At 40.5% G+C, this 23,886-nt stretch overlaps 1 protein-coding gene across 1 annotated transcript; it reads left to right on the forward strand.

Moving 5' to 3' along the window:
* Positions 1 to 236: 236 nt before the first annotated feature.
* Positions 237 to 23,001, forward strand: LOC115783028 (fibulin-2-like). Its single transcript, XM_030733622.1, has 17 exons — positions 237 to 263; positions 2,282 to 3,702; positions 9,044 to 9,158; positions 9,502 to 9,631; positions 12,007 to 12,208; positions 12,800 to 13,018; positions 13,745 to 13,855; positions 14,328 to 14,429; positions 15,191 to 15,322; positions 17,461 to 17,598; positions 19,221 to 19,361; positions 19,555 to 19,683; positions 20,176 to 20,301; positions 20,678 to 20,794; positions 20,893 to 21,021; positions 21,520 to 21,643; positions 22,094 to 23,001. Exons 2-17 carry the CDS (start codon positions 2,355 to 2,357, stop codon positions 22,449 to 22,451), a joined length of 3,621 nt encoding a protein of 1,206 aa, XP_030589482.1. The 5' UTR covers positions 237 to 263; positions 2,282 to 2,354; the 3' UTR covers positions 22,452 to 23,001.
* Positions 23,002 to 23,886: the final 885 nt, after the last annotated feature.

The raw sequence follows: 23,886 nt of genomic DNA on the forward strand, positions 1-23,886 counted from the left end.
AGACTTACACAACAGCAACTTCCTTCATTTTTTTTCTTCGCAACGCACATTTCAGTGTTGTAATTTCTTGCATTTATAGAATCATTGCGCTAAAAAGGAAACTGAGAAGGCTGAAAAAAGTTGGAATTAATTCTATAGAAGTTTGTCCCGCCCTTCCCCAAAAAAGAGAGCGGAGGCGCTCCCAGCCTTCAAAGAGTCAGTCCAAACTTTACGCACAATTGTTGCTCAGACGCACACCAGAGCTGCAAGATCCTGAACGCGAGGTAGGCACTTTAAGAAATAAAATCTCAACATGTCAGTGAACTGCTTGCTAAAATTAGATTTTTGACTGGCGCTTAAATCCCGTGCAACATCATGTGAGCATATGGACGGAAACTTAGATTAAACGCAGTGTACTCCACCGCCTTGTTATAGCTATTTTTGATCATATTAGTTTAAGAGTTAGTTTTGGACTGCTGTTTCTCGTCATGTCCTGATAATCTGATGAATGAATTAAAACCTCAGTTATGTAATCTTTGGATGCGTCTCTGTGACTGAGACGTTCAGTCAAATCACCTCCGAGGCGGAGTACTCCTCATCACAAATAATTTGAAATGACGTTCGTGCTTTGCTTTAAAAGGTGATCAACGTTCACGCTTTGACGAGTCAGCGCGTTTGCTTCTGCGTTGAGGGCGAAAACAGTTCTTGCACGTGTTTTCGTGCACGCGCGCATGTTCCATTGAGCACAAGGATAAAAGTCAACTTTTGGCTGTTGGGATGGCAAAACACAGTCGCTGATTGACATGCTTTGCTGGACATTTTATGAGCTGATTGCTGAACAGCCAACCCCACAGACTATTTTTTATTTACAGAAATCAACATTATCTGAGTCTTAAAGCACTGTCCATCAGATTTCTTCATCAGTGGTCCTTTCTATGTTGAATTTTCCATTTTACTTACTATGGGTTTTTAGAGACAAACGGGCAGAGGCTTTAGTGCTTTTAGGGCTGAGTTTAACACTCCTAAAGCACCACAGCAGAGTGCTGGTTAGAGACTGTAAGATCTGCTAAAATGATTTTGCATGAGGAGCACAAAGACATCATTGATTCTTTAAATGGAGCTGCAAAGCTCTTTGTTGTTCTGGCTGTGCCTGTATTATGAAATAAGACATAGCAGTAGATGTCCCATTGATGAGCTGGAATCTATTGCGATTGCATCTAGACTTCATTTTATTACTTTGGAATTGATGGATTTCATATTTTATGAACAGTTACTCAGCTTCTCACAAAATAACTAACTTACAACAAAGGTTCAAAGTCATATGTTTAGATTGTATAGAACCCAAGTCAGGTGTTTCTCTTGAGGAAAAAAAAAAAAGTACATACACTTTGCCTTGTGTAGCAGCTCTTCGCTTGGTGGGAATCTGCTGCAAGGACAGTGATTCTGGGGCAAATGTGATAACAACGTAAACTTCAGGAAGAGCTGTGCTTAAACTGGTTAGAAACATTTCAGCAGGAAATGACTACAGACAAGTTTGTCATGCAGAACAGCTTTGGGCTAATCTCTAATTTTGAATCATTTTTTTTTTAGTAGGAAATGTCACATACGTGTTTTGCACTTGGCACGAGCGCAAGCAGAGAGGAAAAACAGGAAAAGTAAAATAGAAACCACCTGGTTTCCAATATGCTCTCGGATTTGAAGTCGCATCACTTTTCTGACTGTATGCTGCCACTCTGTGCACTGAAAAGGCTCCAGAAATCTTGTGACGTGCATTTATAGCTCCTGTGTAATACTTTGTGTAGCGCAATATGTCAGATGTACTTATAATATTAATTCTGTGTATGCCGCAGCAAGAGCATAGTTTCCTAGAAACGGTTATTATGGGCAGATATCAGCAAGTGACTTTGTCAGCATACCCACGATAGTCTAGGGACGTAGACAGGAACTTTGAGAATATAGTATATGGATTCATGAACTCAGACAAGCAGATTTTTGAATCGTAAACTATTATAATGTATGAAGGGTGTTTTTGTTATTGAGCAACTGTTTTCAGGCACAGAGAAATGTAGTTGGCTTATTATTGCTTATATTTCCCTGAGTCAACATTACCGGTTGCCAAATTTCCATGTGCAATCAAATATAAACCACAGCTTTCACCCACTTTGGTGCCAAAACATTAGGCATAGAAAAAATGTACATCTGGCGTGTTGTCAAATTAAAGCTGACAGGTTATTAAGTGAAAAATATGTTTCTGGTAATAGATGTGACTTTTATATTAATAACCACTATTTTACTTTTACAGGGAAAATCCTTCTCATCTGGAAGTTTATTCTGAAGAAGTTAATTTTTTAAATCATTTTTTTTTTAAATCCAAAATGAACATTCAAAGAGCAACATTGTTTCTATGTTGGACGATTTTGTATGTGGACCTGTGTCTAAGCCAGAGCGATTGCACAGGCGTGGACTGTCCTGTTCTGCAGAACTGCATCAAAAATGTTTCAGAAAAAGGTGCCTGCTGTCCTAAATGTATACAACACGGCTGCACCTGTGAGGGGTACCAGTACTACGACTGCGTGCGAGCAGGCTTCAGCAACGGGAAAGTCCCAGAGGCGAAATCTTACTTTGTGGATTTCGGAAGTACCGAGTGTTCCTGTCCTCAGGGAGGAGGGAAGATAAGCTGTCATTTTATTCCATGCCCTGAAATTCCCCCTAACTGCATTGACATTTTACAACCTGCAGATGGATGTCCGCAGTGTGGTCGAACTGGTTGTACCCATGGCAACAAGAAGTATGAAGCAGGACACTCCTTTCAGATTGATCATTGCCAAGTTTGCCATTGTCCAGATGAAGGTGGACGGTTAATGTGCTCACCCATCCCTGGCTGTGACCTTCGTAGTGTTACCAAGCCTGTGAGGGTATCAACTACTGAGAACAACAAACCTTTGAGAGACTTTAGAAGCAGTCATGACAGCCGGCAAACAAGCCTTGCAGAACCATTTTCCAAGCTGGTGCACAAAAACACTCTACCACTGTACAAGAAGGACCCACCCAGTTTTGGCACAGAGGATTATGACTACACTCTGGCAGAACCGACATCTTCCACTATCCAAAATCTGGCCCGACCACTGGAATCTACTACATTACCACCAGCTTACCCGGAGTCAAGTTCCACTAGCCTCAGCTCTCATGATGAAAGGAGTCATGAGCTGCAAGAAGAAACCCCAAATCCACAAAGGAGCACTGAGGATGAGGGTACTCATAACTTGGATCTAACCGCTACAGGGGGTGAAAACAAAACATCATCACCAACAACAACTACAACCACACAGATAGTGACCACCGAGCACCACAGGCCAGAACAGGAAACTGGAGGAAGACCCATGAAACATGGCAGTCACAGAAACACAGCGGGACAGGAGACTTTAAAAGACACAGCGCACACTGCCCGTACCAACGGCCATCACTTTGGCCAGCACAGGCACAGTCAGGGTAGCTTTACTGGAAATCAGGGCAACTCCCGTTCTGTCTACCATAAGGGACATGAACAAGTAGTGGAGCATGAGCAGCTGACTGGTAAAGAGGAACAACGATTGTACCCTACAGTCCAGTTCAGTGCCACGAGAAGAGCTCCAGTCAGGATGAGAGAGGAAGGCGAGGAGCTTCAAAGACAACCTCAAGCCCTCAACAGTTACCAAACTCGGGATGCTGAGGCCTACACAGAAAGTAAGTTAACATATAATAGACAGTTTTAAGTCATCCTAATCTTTGATAAATGAAAGCATCCTTGCACAGTTGAATGTTCAGTGAAGTTACTGAATTTAAAACAAATCTGAAACATAAAATGTTTTGATACATTCAAGACCTGCTTCAAAATAAATCGCACTGTGATGATGTACTGATGTCCTCTTTTAGAGGAAATCTCCCTTTCCTTTTCTCACATCCTTTCTTTTCAAGAGGAATTTATAATCACTCTATTTTAGCTGGCAGGAATCCAGGAAAAACAATTGTCTGTGGAAAGACTGTCCTCCCAAGATAGCATTTATCTGCCTTACTCAGGGAAAATTACTGTATCTATGATGTATTCATTTTCATACATTCACATTAAGAGAATGCTCATTTTATTTCTCTAGAGGTTTCTAAACAGCAACAAATAGTAAGCCAGGCACCTTTTTTTTTTTTTTTTTTATACATTACAATGCTTCTGATAAGTCTGTCTCTGATAGCTTTCCTTGCTTTGCTCCAGTGAGATCACACCTCTTGTCTAAAACCTTCATGCAAGTATTAGCATATTCTCTAACAGAACGGTTCCTATTGGGTGCATATAATGCTGGTCAAACTACTGCATAGAAAGGAGATGATGAAGCAATTACAAGTCTCTCTAAGACAAGTTACACGGCACAAGAAATATGTGAAGGTAGTTTACATAAACGCAACAAATCGAAAAAGTCAGCGCTGTAATCTTTATTTCAGAAATACAATTTCATAATCCCAAATTTACGTTGCTTCAGGTTCAGTGAAGAATTTTAGTTCAAGGAAATCTAATTATGCTGGGCTTTATGGCTTTAAGGCATGGGGGGCTCACTGTATTATAAAATAATAAGTGGATCAAATGGGAGAGGCTTTTGTCCAGCAAACTGCCGTCCAAAGGTGTGGGGTTACCCTGCTTTGCAACTCCGATTTGTTGTTGAGACCTGTCAGAACCTTTTTTCCTTTCAACGCCTGGCCCCTACAGGTATGTACAGTATATGTAGAATGCATCTATGCGGTGTTTCTGTTTGAGTGCACTTCAAGAAGTATCTGTGAAGCTCGCATACAGAGAGGTTACTTTAATTGTACCCATAGGTTTGCAGGAGGCAAGTCATCTATCCTTACATAGACATTTTTCAGACACTGGCAAATAAACATTATGCAACACAGCTGGAAGTCTAAGCAGGGATGTTTTTTTTTCTCCGGTCATAAGGAGCTTGAACTAATTGGTCTGAATACTCAGTTTGCACAGTAAAATGACAATAACAGTTCTCTGGGCTGGGCTAAAGGAAGATGTCCAGTTTGGTGAGGTTTTAAGCACAAACAGGAAAAAAAATCCAGCTGATAAGGGTCCTGACTAATGCCTTTTTATCAGTGCAATTATCTGAAGATGCCAAAGTTATTTGGACAAGGAAACAGAAAGCATAAATAACAAGCACATGGGCATTTTTCACTAAACATAAACAGGTTGCCTTTGCAATGGCTCAAGATAAATGTTTTATGTTATTGTTCAATCAATAACTCCGCTCGTTTGCCTTTTCTTCTTTCCAGGCAGATCCAGGATGTGCTCAGAAGGAGGGTGGGATTGTTTAGACTTTCCAACCTGGTATAGGATTTCTTGGGGGTTGTACCTGTGTGTAGCATAATACCCATGTGATGAATGAGCCCACTGTTATGGTTTGATTGCCAGGCACTACTCTTGCTCCCTCGTGAGTCAGTGTGATTACCCATCTCTCACGAGAATGCTGGTTTCCCAGTAATCTTCCCAGCAATCACTTCATCTGAAGCACACCTCTGCACAAATCTACTCTCACTAACTTCCCCTTCTGCCTTACCAAATACCAACCACAAAATTAAACTAAACTGGACAAAACACAAGCGGAAAGGATGACAAATATCTGAGGTGAGTTGAAATAAAGTGGAGAAGAGCTTGTTTTTCATCAACAAAACTGTCACAACATGTTGCATGCGGGTGTGGGAAGGCAGATGTATAATTTTCCTTGGGATTAAAGGAGGGTGAAATCCAGATTTGGCCATGTGAGAGTTCATTCCTACTGCTGTAAAGATCAGTTTGAAGAAGATAATAAATCTAGAATGCCTTTCAGTCCATTTAATTTTGGCTTATCTCCCATACTCAACATGCGCTTACTAAAAAACCGCCTGAGCCTCACGTCACCCGTGCTTATAAATATATATTTTTTTTAAATTCCAGATGCTGGAAACGACTCATAAAACTCACCCACAGTATAAGTAAAGGGACACTGGTGATAAATTGTAGAAGAATAACAGGTCTATATCTTGCACCAATTTGCAGTTCTGCCACAAACAGCATATAAATAAAGACACGAAATCCAAGAAGACATTCACTGTTTCACCTCCAAATATACAACACACACAGAAACACAAAATATTTTATTAATACTTGAGTGATATAATGAATCTAATGCAACAAATAGTTATTTCTAATCAGACTTTTAAAACTTGATAACCATAAATTGGGTATGAACCTAACTCAGCTTGTGAACCTAACTTGGAATGCATAAGAGTTCATGAAGCAGGGGGAAATTAGTTCAAATTACAAGACTGTGGAAAATAATTTGACAGAGGTGAGCTGTGGAGTGTACACTCATACAAAGAAAAAAAAAAAAAAGATTCTGATTCAGATGTTGTAAATAACTCAAAATTCACAAAATTGTGTGGGCTGTGATGATGGGTGGTAACATTAGGAAACATTAGGAAGCCATAATTCAAAGTAATTCAATGCACCAAAAAGTGACAAGCTCTGGAAAGCATGTATTAGTGTTTCACTCAGATTATTTTAACCACAAGGAGGTAATTGGACTGGGGTTTATTGTGTAAAACTATCAAACGATGCGACAAACCTTCAGGGCTTTGATGACTGCACAAAAGTCGGCGAGCCAGTAATCCCATGATTATTGGCTCACAATCTCCCGGGAAATTAAGGCCAAAGTTGTCAATAATTGAAACCTGAAATGTCTGTTTTGGAAATGAAATCATAGCATGCGAGTCATCCCTGTTATGTCACAGCCAGCTGTTCTTGGATAGCGCTCATGTGTTTCAAAAGACATGATATCTCTGCAAGTACTCATGTAGAAGTGGGGAAGAACATTGTGTCACCTCCTTGGTGCTTAACTCCAGTCCACACACACATACACACACACACACATCCTCATGCTTTTAAGCTTTCAGCATAAATCATCCGGCCTCGTGAGTTTGTATGTTGGGGACCTTTGGCATGTGCTGTTTTTCCTCAGTGCTGATCTTGATCTCTTCAGCCCACCTGTCCAAGTCCACAAAAGAAGAGACACATGAGCCTTGATTTGTGGCAGTGAGCTGCTTTATGACACCTCAAGACATGTTGAGAGTTGCCCGTTTTAGTTGTTATTCTAGCTTCATATTTTCAGAGGGTGTGATGTCACCAGTTCTGGATTTGGAGAAAAGTGAAGCATCTGGTGTTAATGTTAGTCTAATGGACAGGTATAATGACAGGACTGGAACAGAGAGCCACCTTTCAAGTGTATCTTGAATCGCTGTCGTGGAAGCACAATAATTAGCTTAGTTAATTATTGCACAGCTGAATGGAAAATGCTGCTACACGGGCTTAATTATAAAGACTGTCAGAGAGAAAGGAAAAGACTTGGTTAGACTAGATATAGCTTGGCTGAAATAGTTTCAGTTTTTTTGTCCCCAGTAACTATTTTCATGAAACATAATCTCCTCCAGAAGCAAAATCCTTTTGGAACATGAGCTGTATGTATACATCCCACATTTTGATTTGACATGTGGAATTTGTGTTTGTTCCTGACAAGTGGAGTGTTTCCACTTGGAGAAAATGAGTAGGAGGCATAAGGACAGGGTGAATGATTACATTCTCTGTCTTTTAATATACTTTCACACAGGTTCAAAAGGACTTGTTTACCTGCACGGGGTAGATACAGACACTGTAGTTGTGTATCAAAGAGGCATCATACCTTTCAAGGTTTAGATTTCCTCATTTCTAAACCCTTAAATTATGCACACTGCAGCATTCACTCACTCTGCTGTGAGTAATTGCCTTGGCCTTATTATACAGGCAGGTCAGAGAGAAATATTTCAACAAAAATAAGTGACTGTGGAAGTTAAAATTCTAAAATGGCTTCAGACGTGCACGATTTCTCTCCTGAGCTTCATCTCTCTGAAAAAGATTTGTGCTCGGTCTTCCCTCTTTATGACCTCTGCCCTTATTTAAAGTTTATTTTCCAAACAACCATGCTGTGAGAAACCAATTAAAGCTTCCTGAGAGTTATTTTCATAATTTTTTTTGCCATGCTCCAGCATCTACCACTCTGATCGAGACTTAACGGAATTGTCTCCAAAACCAAAGAATGGATTGCTATTTAATCTATTACAGACATTAACGATTCCCACAAGACTGAAGCCTAACTTTCACGACCACTGATGTGTTAAATATCTGCTTAACTGTTGAATTGATTGGCTAACAGCCAATTTTGTCTTAACATGTGTAAAATTGAATGATTAAATAAATGTAATTTGTGGAATTAGTGCTTTGATTTAATTGGACGAGTTAAAAAAGCAAAGCATAACCACTGCGTTTAAGTTAGGTGTGGATTTTATGATTTTTATGATCCTGCAAGGTGTGACTGGCTGAGAGGACATAAATATCATGAGTTTTGTCTTGTACAGTAGTGCAGGGGCCAAAAATCAGCACTGGAATGCACTGCTCTATTATTCAGGAAACACATATACACTTTTTTCCCCCTGTAAACTGGATCATGTGTTTTTGCTCTGTCTGCTCCCAGTTTGAAATGAAGTGCTAATGTGTTACCCTTTCACTCGGATCCAGCTGTCATTAACTAGGATTTCAGGAAAAAAAAAAAAAGAGCAATTTTATTTTGAAGGTAATTTTATAAAGTCTTGGGTTTTATACTTTTCCTTGCAGTTAAAGTGAGAGCAGAGTCGAGGAGTCTGAAAAGAGAAAAAAACAAAAAAAAACAAAAAAAGAAAAGGGTACACACACACACACACACACACACGCACACGCACACACTGCAATTGCTATTCTCACAATGTAGTCACCAAATCCAGCAAACTCTGTCCCGTAGGAGATGAGATCTGATTGTATTTCAGATATCAATAACCACATTTTTACAGCATCTCACTTGATGGGTTTCTTAGATAAAAATGACACAATTTGAATCCAGTGATATGCATGTTGTAAACATTTTTTTATGTGTCTTGAAAGCCTGGCACATTGAGCAGGATAAATCTGGATTTTGGTGTTTGCGTTTTATTACAGTGTCTGCCAAGGAGCTGCTGAAGACCTGCTGTGAGACAGGGGCCAAATGGGCTTCAGCTAATGGCCACTGTAACAACACTGAACCACCTGCTGATGATGTGCATTCTATGTGCTTGTAAGAGCATTATTAAATAACACCCATCTATTATCAGAAGAGCATATTTTTCATGTTAAAAGACATAATGGCAAAGTAATTCTCACATTTTGTTACAGCGAGGTGTTTTCTCGCATGATTTAATATCATTTTTAGTTCACTTTTCTGAATGAGCCTCTGTGTTTTGACTGCTAAATTATTAAGATTTCCATTTCAATTTCTCTCTCTGATAGAATTCATAAAAACCTGAAAGTCCATTCAGATCTGTGGCAACAGGCTTGGGAAGAATTGTTGTCGCTGGAAGGCCACAGTTGCAGTCCAAACACTTCTGCAGTCATTTCTCATGTGTGCTTTTCTCTGTCAGGACTGCCCAACAACAGTGCTGCCTCGGCTCCCTGAGAGAAAGTCAGTGCTTGGCTGGAATGAATGCAGCCAGAGCAGGAAATATGTGTGGAGAGGATGCCAGCAATAAATGTGGGATTGATTCTTACAAGGCAAGTATATGTGACCAGGTAACCTTGGAAAAAGGGGAAACACAGTTCTCTGGACTCAGAGACAAACTTTGATATTTTAAAAATCAAATAAGGTCATATTAATACAGTCTGCTGTGTTTTATTGTAGATCTCCTCTGAGGTTTATTGCTGCTGTGCCAAATCCCTGTTATTTAATCATCCTATTTAACTCATTTAACAACTGAAGAGTCCCACAGTTTTGCAGGCTTTACTATCTTCAAAGCAGACCTCAGCTATTGGACATGTCACATGCATGTCTAGCAGTTGTGTGAAACTGTGTAAACATGGAGTGATAATTAAAGAGCAGCAGTACAGTAGAGACATTGAGGTGATCAGTGATGGTCCATTCATGAGGACTGCATAAGTACTAGATGTCCAGATACCCACAGTTGCTCATTTGCTACCTGACCTGTTAAAGGAAATCAACCCATCTGTTCAGAGGCGCTTGAGCAGCGTGAGGCCATTACTGGCACTGTGGTGCTGTACAGGTATTAAATATTGGCTTTCACCACCTTTCCGAGGAACCCCTGTAGTTTTAGTAATATTATTCCATCTACAACCACGCTCCATCACAGCAATCATTACTTCAGTTTTATGTTTCTCTATACTCCTGGGCACTCTGGCTCTTGCTGAGAGCCAGAGGGAAAACGAGTAAGAGGCCACACACAGGGGAAGATTTGCCCCAAATTCAGACTTGTAACTACTAAAGATCAATTCAACAAGATGAAAAGCTTGCAGCCTGGTGAATTTCTTTGCACAGCAGTACTTTTGGCTAAATGCTAACAGGAGCCTGCTAACATGCGCACAATAATAACAATCTTCAATTTAGAAATAAGCACTTAACACAAAGGTTAACACAATAGGTTCTGAGGATGAGGGAATTTCATTCATTTTCACGGTGGAAGAAAACTAGCTGACTTAAGGATAGCACAAGAGAAAAGTTAAGGGAAATTTATCCAGAGGCGAACAGAAATCTGTGTATGAAATTTCAGGATGATTAATCCACTAGTTCTCTGAAACAAACCCATAAATGGCAACGTCATGGTGCATTTTATTAGGTACACCTTACTAGTACCAGGTCGGATCCCCTTGTTCCTCTCGGAAACACCTTAATCCTTTGTGGCATAGATTCAAGAAGTTGCTGAAAATATTTGGTCCATACTGATATGGCAGAATCATGGATTGGATTGGATTGCAATCTGGTGACTGTGAAGGCCAGTTTGAGTACAGTGAACTCATTATGTTCAATTACCCAGTTTGAGATGATTTGAGCTTTCTGACATGTCGCGTCATCCAGCTTGGATGCAGCCATCAGCAGATGGGTACACTGTGGTCATAAATAAATAGACGTGGTCAGTAACAATACTCAGGTATGGTGTGGTGTTTAAACGATGCTCAGTGTATTCCAAGGGGCCCAAAGTGTGTTCAGAAAATATTGCCTACACTATTGCACCACAGCCAGCCTGAACTGTTGCTACAAGGCAGGATTGAGCCTTTTTTTTTTTTTTTTCATTTTGTTTATGTCAAATTCTGACCCTACCTTCCAAATGCTTCACCAGAAATTGTGACTCACCAGTCCAGGTGCCATTTTTCCAATCTTTTATTGTCCAATTTTGGTGAGCCGGTGCGAATTGTAGGCTCAGTTTCCTGTTCCTAGCTGCCAGTGGCCATCTGCTTCAAGGATGCCACATTCAAATTCACTTAAAGCACCGGTCTTCCTCACTCTGATGTTCAGTTAGAACTTCAGCAGGTTCTCTTATATCCAGTTGCTGCCATGTGATCAGTTGATTAGATATTTGTGTTAACAAGCACTTGAACAGATGTACCTAATGAAATGTGTCTCCTCTGCAAACTATTCCTCAAATGTCTGCGCAAAACCAATCCACAAAGTACAATACAAATCTTGAGATATTTTACTATACCTTAGTGCTAGTGGCGCTATGAAGAGTCCGGGGAAATCTGTAGGATTTATGGACACCATGCATGCCCACCAAGTTTCTTGAAATCAATCCCATTTCAAACATTTGCCTAAAAAAACAATTTACAGTGCCACTAGAGGAGACATCAGGGGCTCATTAAAAGCACAAAGCATTATCCTCAGGGATCTTATTCTCGATTTAAAAAAAAAAAAAAAGTAATTTCACTGTTTGGCAATTCAGCTGATCTGCTAGTCGAAAGATTAAAACTGCCATCATTAGACCTGCATTGCCAGGAGGACAAATCATGCACATGAGATGGACCACAGTATGTTTTGTTTTTTGTAAAATGGGTTGGACTCATTACCGTGTACCGTGGCTACTTTCAAAACTTACATAATCCATAACTTCACATTGGAAGGCTGTTTGTGTGAACTGCAGGATTGCTGCAGCTGCTGCTCCATTGGGCTACAGTTCCGCAGTGAGGGGCATCGCTGCGAAGCCCACCAGTATATGGGTTTCCACTGCAGACACATCTTTTTAAGCTGCTGCGAGGGGGAGGAGGGGAGGACTGTGAGTCAAGATGGTCGGCACACTATCAGAGAGAGGCCTCCTTTGAACGTTACTCCACCACCAAGAAAAGGTATTCTGAACAAATATTGACATGCATGAATACACAATATGAAAGGCATGTTTCAGGTTGAAAAGAAGGAGTATTGATGGGAAAGAGGCTGCGCCTGGTACCAACCTTTTTACCAACCTTGGGAAAAAAATGCTACACAATATTGAAGAATACATGTATAACAGCCAAATGTAATTCTAAGAGATCTAGTGTTTGCCTGGCCGCTTGGCACTGTATTCACCACTCTGTTATTGGAAGTTGTCTTGCACTGATTTGAACAAATGTTTTACCCATTGCATGGCTAAATATGGAACAGAATTAGAAATACGGTGCATGTTTTGGCACATTATGTTTATCTTGTTATGCTGCATGTGGATTTTCACAAGTGCCCACCTTAGAAATTTGTCATGACAGCTGATCCACTGCAGATAGCCCTGTAAAAATAAACATTACAATAAAAAATAAGAGAAGAAATCCACCTTGTTATTGTTTCCTTGTGGGGAAAAAAAAAAACTACCTTCCATGTAAATATTGTAGTTAATTAATAGGTTTTGTCCCTTATGGTATGTTATGGCTTGTGAGACTAATAGCTACTCTCTCCTTGTGCTGTAGTATTGGACAGCCCGTATCCTAGAGAGGCCTTCTCCATTGGTCAAGTGCAGGATGGGGAGAATGCAGCAGAGAGTCCTGTTGAGGTGGAGGATATGGATGAGTGCCTGATATATGAGGGCAGCATCTGCCAACAGATCTGTGTTAACACAATAGGTTCTTTCCAGTGTGAGTGCAACCCTGGGTATGTGCTGCAAGAGGACGGTTTCTCTTGTGCACAAGGTAAGTAAAGATCACCAATCTTCTTCTGTCACACAAAATACCACCAGACCTTTCTAGTGATAGCAACACACAGGGAAAAGGCTCTCTCTGCCATTTAATTTTTTAAGGCGGTGATTTACAGTCTGCATGCATCCCAGAGAGAGCCCATTTATCTACACATTCACTGTGTATTATTTTTCCTGGCCTATTGAGTTCCTTCCTGTCTGCAAGGTCTGATAGTGCCTAATAATAATTATTCTATTCAAACAACATCCCTTTCCTGACTGACAGCAATGGCCAGCTGGTCACATCTCTGCTGTCGTCAAAAGGGTTTTAGCTGAAGAGAAAGCATGTTTGTTTTTTTCAAGTCACGAGTGAAGATCTGCTCAGATCCACAGTTCAGGAGTATTTTTAGAGAAGACTGTGCGACGCACCAGACTAATCAACAGTGGCTTTTACCAACACAAGCCTGTCTCAACAGGATACTAATGTCAGAGCTCTCAGCAAATTACAGTGAGCGATGGGCCTCACTAATAAAACCAAATGTTTGTCTGCAGGCAGTGTTTTTTCCTGTCTCACCTCCATTGCTATTACAACTTTCATCCGTAGCCACTAGTCTCATATCATCTGAAAATGCAGGTATTGAGCAAGATCTAAGTCTCGGAGACCTTTGTACGTGGCGAGGTGGAATTTGTGATTACAGAGTAATTCATCGCTTCTGTCTTGACATTATTCATGTTTGTGCAGAGACGGTGGATGAGGAGAACAGACTCCAGGAGGTTACCAGAGCAGCAGCGGAACCCACCTCTCCACTTCCGCCTCCCTCCAAGTCCTCTGTCCTACTCGACCCCTGTGAAGGTTAGAGATGCAGTGCTTGATAAATGGAGAGTGGGCTGCAGGTCTGGTGGCTCTGCATCCTTATGTCTTCATCAGAGTCTGGAGCATGCACCTTAATGCTGCTGAATATAACTCTCCCTTTCCATCACATGCAATAGTGCCACAAATGTCAAACACAAGTGGCATTTTGGAGTTGGTAACTCATTCTTCACATCATCGCGTGTGCCGTGTCACATTTTGTTGCTCTTGTTTGGTTTCCATGACACCAGGGTGGAGGTCCACCACACTGTGAGCCAATAGTATGAAATTCAATATGACCAGGTCAGGAATCAACCTGGAAACCTGGAAGAAAATAAGCAAACAGCATTACAGTAAACAGAGTATTTTTTTTTCCCTCCAGCACAAGCCCTCCTCTGTTTCTGCTGAAATAGTGCTGTGTGTAATGATAATGCAGTACATTTCATTTGACCTGACTGCACGGCCTCATTTTCAGGAAACAGCATCTGCGAGCAACAGTGCACTCCAGTGGGTGGAGAGCCGCACTGCTTCTGTTCTCCAGGTTTCGCCTTGAGAGCTGACGGACGCTCGTGTGAAGGTAAGGAGGTAAAAAATGGAGCAGTAATGCGGAAAGCATTTTCGGTGCTCATTTTGCTTTTTTTTTTTTTTTTTTTTTTTTTTCCTTCGGCTCAGAGAAATTTGGTTCCAGTTGAGAAGTTTCTTTGCAAGACTGACCTGCCACTGTTTTGTCTCTTTCTCTGATCAGCGCCTCTAGATTTGCAGAGGAGTTACAGCTCTAATCCCTTTCAATTTCAGCCACCAAGTGGAAGAAAAAAAAAAAAAAAATAAGTGGTGGAAGTTTTGATCTTCCAAAAGGACTATCCCAACTATCCATGCATCATCACAATATAGCTTACAAAGTGCATACCATAACTCTTATTTACATCCAGAATGGACTTTTTATCCTTTTTATCCTGAGTCCGATCAGCTACTGCTTTGTGTGCATATAAGCTCTCTCCCTGGAGATCTATCTTTAAGCCATAACCACTGGTCTGTTCTCTACTTAGCAGCAGCAAACTGTGACAGCAGCTCACTGTGGCAACAAATTTCTCATTGTGTGGATTTTATACCCACTGGCTTTACTCCTGAGCTTTCTCTTGGAGGAGGGTCTGACCTGTCTCTTTATTCTGCGTCAGACTGCTGATTGTCAGACAGCAGACAAAGATGTTTTTTTTTTTTCTTCCTACATCTCAACTGGCTTCTCTAAATCTGTACGTCTTCTTCTGTGCACTTCTCATAGTTTATTCTCTTTCTTTGCACTCACACATTTGTCCTGATTCTTTTCTTTTCAACATCCAGACATAAATGAGTGTTTGTCTGCACACGCCTGCCAGTTGAATGAGCGCTGCGTGAATACTGCAGGGAGTTATGCCTGTCAGAGACTGATCACCTGTCCCCCTGGATACCAGATCAACAATGACATTTGTGAAGGTACACCACACCTTATCAGCATTAACCAGCATCAACATATTCACTTCCACCCACAGTGACTATATTGTAAGTACCAAGAAGGGACTATGTGCACTGCTGCATTACTACAATGTAAGGAAAGCGCATTGTTCCAGCACAATCACCTTTATTAGCCTTGGGAGCTTTGAAAAGGTCACCCAGTAATTATGAAGTTTTGCATGTAAGCACACAGTTGGGACTGAATAACATCCCCCCACCCCCCACAAAATGACAACCCCCCACCCCAAAACATTGTTACTTTTTCTATAGTATTTCTTGCTGTTAACTGTTTGAAGAACTGCCAGGCTCTTTGTAGGTGGTGCCCAACTTTGGGATGAAATAGTAAACCTCCCTATGCGTCTCATTATTTCCACGCACCATAAATTGGGCCTGTGCAGAGGTCTCAATCATAAAGCACCAGCAGTGTTCAGGAAGAAGGGCCTCTAAGAACAGTTTTAGAGCTATTTGAAACTGCAGATGGGCTTTCTGTGGGCTCGAGCAAGGAGACACAGCTAATCCCAATTCCTTGTGAAGGTAAAGGAGCTTCAATCAGGCAAAGTGAGCATTTAAGAAGAAATTATGTTTAATGGGTAAGCCTCCAAACAGATCATTGGCTCTGAATTACCAATTTATCCAAAGCATGTTGGAAACAATATTAACGATAGTCTATCAAAACCAGACAGAGTTTATCATTTTTTTTTCATGCAGTGCCAAGAACATGGCTGTCTTACCCAAGATAGTGTAATGCAAAAACATCTTTGTGGTGTGCTATTTATTCCAACTTAATATCTTACTATGATACCGTAATGAAGCACTTTTGCTTCCTCTCACATATGCAGCAGTCACCCCTCAAAAAGAAACAAATGTTTTCCTCCCTCATTGGGGAACTGAATGACTCAGTTAAGACCAGAAAATGAATCGAGCGATGTCGCATCAGTACTCGCTGCCATTGATTTTGAAAATCTTGGCTTATGATGAGCAAATAAAGACTTTTCCCATTATGAAATACAGTGCAGTTTCAGATTGAGCATTTGTACTTACAAACAGAAACAGCTAGCAGCAAATGCAGCATGATTTTCTGTCATGCAAATTTGCCAGTATTTTAATAGTAGGAGATTATAAACATGTGTAGCCCAAAGCTAAGCCAGGATACATTTCTTGTTTGCACCACCCAGAGCAGGATGGGGGAGAATAAAGCTAGAAAATATTAACAATCATTTGTCAACCCTTGAACATGATTGCATTGCCCAACTCTACAGTATCTAGCAGTAATGTATTTAATTTAACTATACGTCTGTTAATAAAAAAATCGAAAAAGTATAGCAGCATGTGGAGTCTTTGACCTTTCAAGGTTCCTTGATCCCTTTTACTTCACTGGGAGAGAAATCACTACCAGTCTCTCACACATTTATCCTGCTTCCTGCTTTTTCTCTGTCTTTCCGTTGGTGTCAGGCTCACTCAGCTTCTTGTTGACTCTGCCAAGTTTGTGTCAGGAGTGAGATGCTCAATCACTATCTGCTGTTTAGAGATCTACCCTATGTCTGCAGGGCTGCCAGTGCTGGTTTAGGCCTCTACACAGGAATTACAGTGCTGAATTTCTGCAAACCTACTTGAAAGCACAAGCCATCTATGAATTATTTTCATAGATTTTCATTTTCATGCACAGCCATATGCAAACACATGAACATTTTGTGATATTTGAGACTGTGATTTCCCTCCAGCTTTGGTTCAGACTGTGGCAGCAGATGTGAAAGGCTGATTGTCAGCAGGTAAATCTTTGAGTAGACAGGTGTTGGGGGACTCTCGGGGAATATACTGCAGTGTTCACTCACGCAATGCACAGGAGACTGGTGCCGGTTTGGCTAGATGTACTAATCAGGCTAATATTACATCAAGGCTCTATTGTTTGTAACAGATTTCTTTAGCACAGATATGATTTCTAAGTAATAATATACATTTTTAGCCTTGACTTAAAAAGCTTTATGATCACTGAACAGCAGTACTTAATCTGCCATTTAACCACAGCGCCATCTAGTGGCAAAATATGCAATTACATGGATGTGTATACATTGAAATTAAACATTTCTTCTATCCTCGTTAAATCCTCTCTTTTCCCGCAGACATCAATGAGTGTGTGCAGAGACGCCATAACTGTGGAACTGGCTTTGAGTGTGTGAATACAGAGGGCTCGTTCAGATGCAACCCCAAACGTAATTGTCCTGTGGGTTTTAACCACAACGCACAGGGCAGTTGTGTAGGTAAGAGAAACCAATAAATGTCTTTGCTGGGCCTGAAATCCTCAGTTAACTCTGTTCTGTCTGTTCTGTCTGTAAAATATAAGAAAGAGAGGATACATGTACAAAGACACATTCAAATGTCACCATTTTCAATGCTCTATTTTGTTTAGCCCAACTCCATAGTGCTGCAGATTTTAATCACAGATTTTCTCTTTGCTTTTAATTAAATTTTTTTCCACATTTGTCTCTAAATGAGCTTACTCTTTACCTCAGATTAGCTGCAAAGTCCTTGTTCTCAATATTCTACATATAAATTTGTCCTTTTCATTCATTTCTTTTCATTTCATTAGGCATCACTACTAATAAGATGAATAAACATATGGTTCTATAGGTAATCGTAATACTTTTTTTTAAATTAGATTTTTTATGTTAATTATGTAGTTTTCATTTCAGCAGTAAGCTTTTAAGTCAATGTATTGTTCTGTTTTTAACTGCAATTCAGGAAATAAACACTTTTTTTTTCCTGGAATAGAAAATGTGCCTCTTATGTGGGGTTAGATCCTCTAGCAAGCTTGCAAAAGGAAGAAATTGTGAACCTTAATCCAAAACTTATATGCCAAGATACAAAAGTCAGGCAGGTGATCAAAGAGAAGGTGGCCAAAAAGTTCAGGAACAAATGAAGGCAAAATCCAAATCGTGACATTAAGGACGCAAAGAAACTAAATCCAAAAACACAGGAACATGGGGTGAAGACCAGCCAGGGAATTATGGGAACAGAGATGGCCTGACAAAAGATAAGGAGACGAAGAGTGCCATAAATACTTATGTTGAGAACTTATCAAAGACCGATAAAACTAATGAGTGTCAGGCAGACAGTCAAAAAGGAAGGGAAACAAAGGATGCGAAGCAACAAGAGACACAGAGATAGAAGTCATTACCAAAGTTATACAGGCAGACATGGAAAGAGACAGAGAAATACAGGACACACAAGGAAAAGACAAAATGCATGAAAGAGGTACCAAAAAAAAAAAAACTAAAGAAATGGCAAAACATAACAATTTTTGCCTTGTTTGTTTTGTTTTTTAGAAGAGATTTCTTATCTTGTTCTAAAACAAATGAGTGAATCCGGGCAGATGCACGAAAAGAAATTTCCCCACAGGTGAATCATAGTGCGGGAAGATGCACGGTTGTACACCATGCAGGTGAATCAGCAGGGCTGCAGTGACAGAGGGGTTAAATGCCACACAGACATGAGATCAGAGAAGTTGCTGTTAGGGGTTGCAAAGGGGTGGATAAAAGCCAATCCTCTGCCCTCCTCCAGTACAAACTGATGCTGTGGAATTAGCCCCCAGGGGCAGGAACTGAGGCATGTCGAGGCAGAAGATGCCACTATAAAAGGAGTGTGAAAAGAAATGCTCTGAGAAATGAGAAAATGGAGAAAATAACTGACGCGCACACACACACACACACAAAACAAAGTTATCCAGGGGAATGCGACTGTGTGATGTGCGGTTGCTTTGCTACAGTGTCGCTAAAATGCTGCACTCTGGTCTCAGAACCCTTGTCTTTGTGCCTTGGACTTTCCTCTCCTCCTACCTTTCTTAAAATATATCTTCCTCCTCTCACGGTTTCCTCAATACCAGATGTTGACGAGTGTGGTACTTTGACCCAGCCGTGCAGTCCAGGATTTAACTGCATCAACACAGTGGGATCCTACATTTGCAACAGAAAGATAATGTGTAGCCGTGGCTATCATGCTAGCCCTGATGGGTCCAGATGTGTTGGTAAGATCCATATTAAAACGTGTATTAACCACACAAGCTTACTACATACAGACTTAAGGTTAAAGTCGGCAGAATATTATCTTTTTTAAAACAAACATCAAGCTAATGATAACAAATTTTTATGTTGGTTGCTATTTGAGAGTATAATTTCTGCCTTTTCACCTTCTTTTTACAATTTGCGTGTCTCTTTCAGATGTGGATGAATGTCAGAGCAACCTGCATCGATGTGGAGAGGGCCAGCTGTGCCACAATTTGCCTGGTTCCTATCGTTGTGAATGTCAAACAGGCTATCAGTATGATTCATTCAGAAGGATGTGTGTAGGTATGATGGATATTATATATGCAATGTGAAGAAGAACACTAAATTCCAGTTTCCTCCTTGAACCAGAGTACAACCACCCTTCTCCTCCTGTTTATTATTCTGTTGTGGGAGAACTGCTGCTGTTTCCCAGCCTCTTCTATTGGTCTCTGCAGTAGCCACTGGGCAACCCATCACACCTCCTGCAGCAGAGGACTTTGTTCTGCCCCCGCTGCTGCTGCTGCTCCCTCTGTTTGGGATTCACTGTGTTGTGACTCTCATAATAATGGACTCTGCTCATGTGTTTAGACTATCAGCAGACAGATGGTCCCCTCGCATCACACTCTTGTTAACATGCACGCAAGCGCGCACAGGCATGCACACGTACGCATTTGTGCAGCAAAGCTGCACATGCCTGGTTGCAACACATGCACTTGCACACATGGGTGCAAACTCACAAACACAAGTGCACTCACCGAAGTATGATGATGCGATGATGCTGCTGCTTCCTTTCAGATATAAACGAGTGCTGGAGCTACCGAGGCCGTCTGTGTGCCCAGACCTGTGAGAACACCCCAGGCTCCTATGAGTGCTCCTGTACCTCTGGTTTCCGCTTATCTGGTAATGGCAAGAACTGTGAAGGTGTGTATGTGTTAATGTCTGCCTGTATGGGTGTGTTTGCATCAGTCTGTGCATGCTGACACATGTCACTGTAGGTTTTTGTGCATTTGTGCATAGAAATATGCGTGTTCTCGTGTATTTGAGACACCACGCTTGTATGCATTCATAGACCAAGTTCCAAGACTGAGCTTATATTAAAGCTGGGTACTGAACAACAAGAGTCGGTTAGATGTATTAGCGTATTGTACTGTGTATCATGCCATGCCTTCAAGCAGGAACCATTAAAACCATAATTGGCTTCATAACAACATCTTATTTATATGTTAGGATAAAAACATTGAAACTGCTTTGATCAAGTCAATTGTGACAGTAATGAGCTCTAACCTCTAATCTCCAGATGTGAATGAGTGCCTGGCCAACCTATGCAGTCAGGAGTGTGCCAATATCTATGGCTCCTACCAGTGCTACTGCAGACAGGGCTACTACCTCAAGGAGGATGGCCATACCTGTGAAGGTGCAGCATGCTCTATTACACATCAAAAGCACCGTATTTATACAAAACGTACAAGTTCATATATCAATTTGACATGATTTATCATCCTTGTTATGCAGACACTGATGAATGTTCTCAGAGCATTGGCCATCTGTGCACCTATAAGTGTGTGAATGTTCCAGGCAGTTACCAGTGTGCTTGTCCTGACTATGGGTACACCATGTCTCCAAATGGACGATCTTGCAGAGGTGAATACCCCTCCAAAGAAACCCCACCAAAGAAAACCATACAGAGACAACACGCGTCCACTCACTGTACTGCGACCGCCTCAGTGCAAATGTACTTCATTGAACTCTGCCGTGAAACTGATTTTTAAAAATGGCTCAACACCCACTTTATTCTTAATAGAGCACATGGTAATGGTTTTGCTCAGATAAATATAATTGTTAGTTGTACAGTGGTGGAGTCATTACATCCATCCATCCATCCATTCACTTCCGCTTATCCTGGTCAGGGTCGCGGGGGGGCTGGAGCCTATCCCAGCTGTCATAGGGCGAGAGGCAGGGTACACCCTGAACAGGTCGGGAGTCATTACACAGCCTATAAAACTTTATTGGCCTAAAAATTTTAACTTGAGCAGTCCTTTCTCCACAAGGAGGTTTTTCCTCTATTATCCTGTGACTAACTCACTTTCCCTCCTTCTCGAGGCACTAAACCTGCACTTGTGTATTAACTGTCTGTTTTAGATATCGATGAATGTGCCACAGGGGCCCATAACTGCTCTTTAGCTGAGACCTGCTACAACATTCAAGGAGGGTACCGCTGCCTTTCTTTTAGCTGTCCAGCGAACTACCGAAAAGTGTCTGACACGTAAGTTATAACATCCCTTAAAAAATTGTTTTCACAGTGTGTCTTTGTAAAGATTAACATTGTGTATGGTATTTTAGTCACAGAGGGTGTATAATCTTGGGAAGGATCACTTTAACTGTTGAAGAATCAGCTTGACACAAATATCTGTTCTGTTTGTGTGGTGTAACCAATCAGAATTATAACTTAAAGGCAGGGTGTCCTTAAAGGGAAAGGAGCCAAAATCAGTTCATTCTGAGAGTGAATGAACTGATTTGCTGCAGGATAAGATAAATATTGAATACTTTGAACTGCAAAGCTATTTTAACTATCAAAAATTAAAATATGGAGCTGCATTAGCAACATTGGTCCCCTCCCCAGTTAAAGCAATCTCTCTTAAAGTCTATGTTTTGAAATGTATTGTTCTTGAAAGGTGCTTTACAAATAAAATGTTCCTTTCCTTGTCCCTCATAGACGCTGTGAGCGAATCAGCTGTCCTAACTACCTGCAGTGTCAAAACTCTCCACTAAGAATCACCTACTACTACCTCAGCTTCCAGTCCAACATCATCATCCCTGCTCAGATCTTCCGCATTGGACCCTCTCCTGCTTATTCGGGAGACAACGTCATTGTTAGTATCACCAGTGGAAATGAGGAAAACTATTTCAGCACAAGGAAACTGAATGCATATACGGGTGCCGTGTATTTAAACCGCCAGGTTCAGGGTCCGAGGGATTTCTTAATCAACCTGGAGATGAAGCTATGGAGACAAGGGACATTTACCACCTTCCATGCCAAGATATATGTCTTCATCACAGGCAATTCACTTTAACAGCTGGAGCTGTACTGTGGCCAATATGGACCTTTAAGCAATTTGTTAGGACTTTTTTTTTTTTTTTTAGCACTATTTAACAATTCCACTGTCTGTCTTAATGATCTTGGAAAGTTAATCTCACTAAAGTTAATATTAAAACTTAGCAGTAGAAATAGTAGAAAGGAGCTTTCTACTTTGTGCCACTTAAAACTCTTCAAAGTCTTAATCGGAAATAACATATTTGGGGATACAAAATGCTTATAATACCATTAAAAATGACCCGTTTTGCAAAATGATAGACAAGCTAGCTTCTGGCCTTTATTTTTTATATATCTATTTTCTGCTGATATCATTGTGTTGTGAGGTGCCAATTTGTAGTTTGAAAACTTTGAAAAAAGCAGACTTCTTTGTTTCCATTTCAGACAAACTGTCTTATTCTTTTTACTCTGCGCTGTTGCTTTTGTTTTGTCTTTGACACATTTTTAAAAAATGTAATCTTGCATTGTATCATATATTTTTGTATCTTTGTATTCTGACACATTATGGATGGATGTATCATATTTTTATGCTAGACTGATAAACGACAAAGTGTTTTAGTAAAATATTTTTTAAAAACAACTTGTGCGTTTTGGTGAGTGCTGTCCTACTTCTTCTGTTTTGTTTTGTTTTGTTTTGTTTTGTTTTTTTGGAGGAAAGAATATTTTTTGTAAAGGTGTGCATTTTTTTCCTTTTTTTCTAGAAGAATGGTATTTTCTTTTCACGTGACAAACTAGTTATTTTTATAACTAATTAGATCTGGTGCTTTGTATATTATGAACAGAATTCCCCAGTTAACTTATCACAGTGCCTGTCACACCATAAATACCCATACCTGCTTTTGTATTTGTTCACACAGGTTGGTGAAATTAGGATAAGCATACATCATCACACACCAGTTAATTCACACACAATTTTGTGGCTCATAAATGTAAAGTGTTTAATAAAAAAATATGTAATCTTTTTATCCTAACATGCGAGGTCTTGTAGGCTCTGCACATTACAGCCCCAGCTACTGTAGTTTGTAAAATAGAAAGTGTTACACTCCCACCTACAGGATGAAACAAATGCTACATTCTCAAATGTTGGCTCAAATGTAACAATTAAGCAACAGCAGGAAAAAAAAATGTAGGTCATTAATTGTGAATAAATTTTAATCAAATTCAGTATTAAAAAACCCTGGAAAACAGATGATTTTCTTTCCCCCCCTTTAAGCTATAATCTGTCACTGCTCGGAGTTCAGTGAACCTTCTGGACCTGCTGTAATCATCGGAAAGGGTGTGTGCTTTTCTCTGACAGCTGTATTAATGCATGTTACAGATCCAAACAGAGCCCTTTACCAGATTACTGTTCTCCCAGATGAGTTATACTGTCAAAGGTCATTTCAACAGAAGAGTAATTTTTGTAATTTTGCACT

The sequence above is a fragment of the Archocentrus centrarchus genome, chromosome 7 (genome assembly GCF_007364275.1).
Source record: "Archocentrus centrarchus isolate MPI-CPG fArcCen1 chromosome 7, fArcCen1, whole genome shotgun sequence".
Classification (NCBI taxonomy): domain Eukaryota; kingdom Metazoa; phylum Chordata; class Actinopteri; order Cichliformes; family Cichlidae; genus Archocentrus; species Archocentrus centrarchus.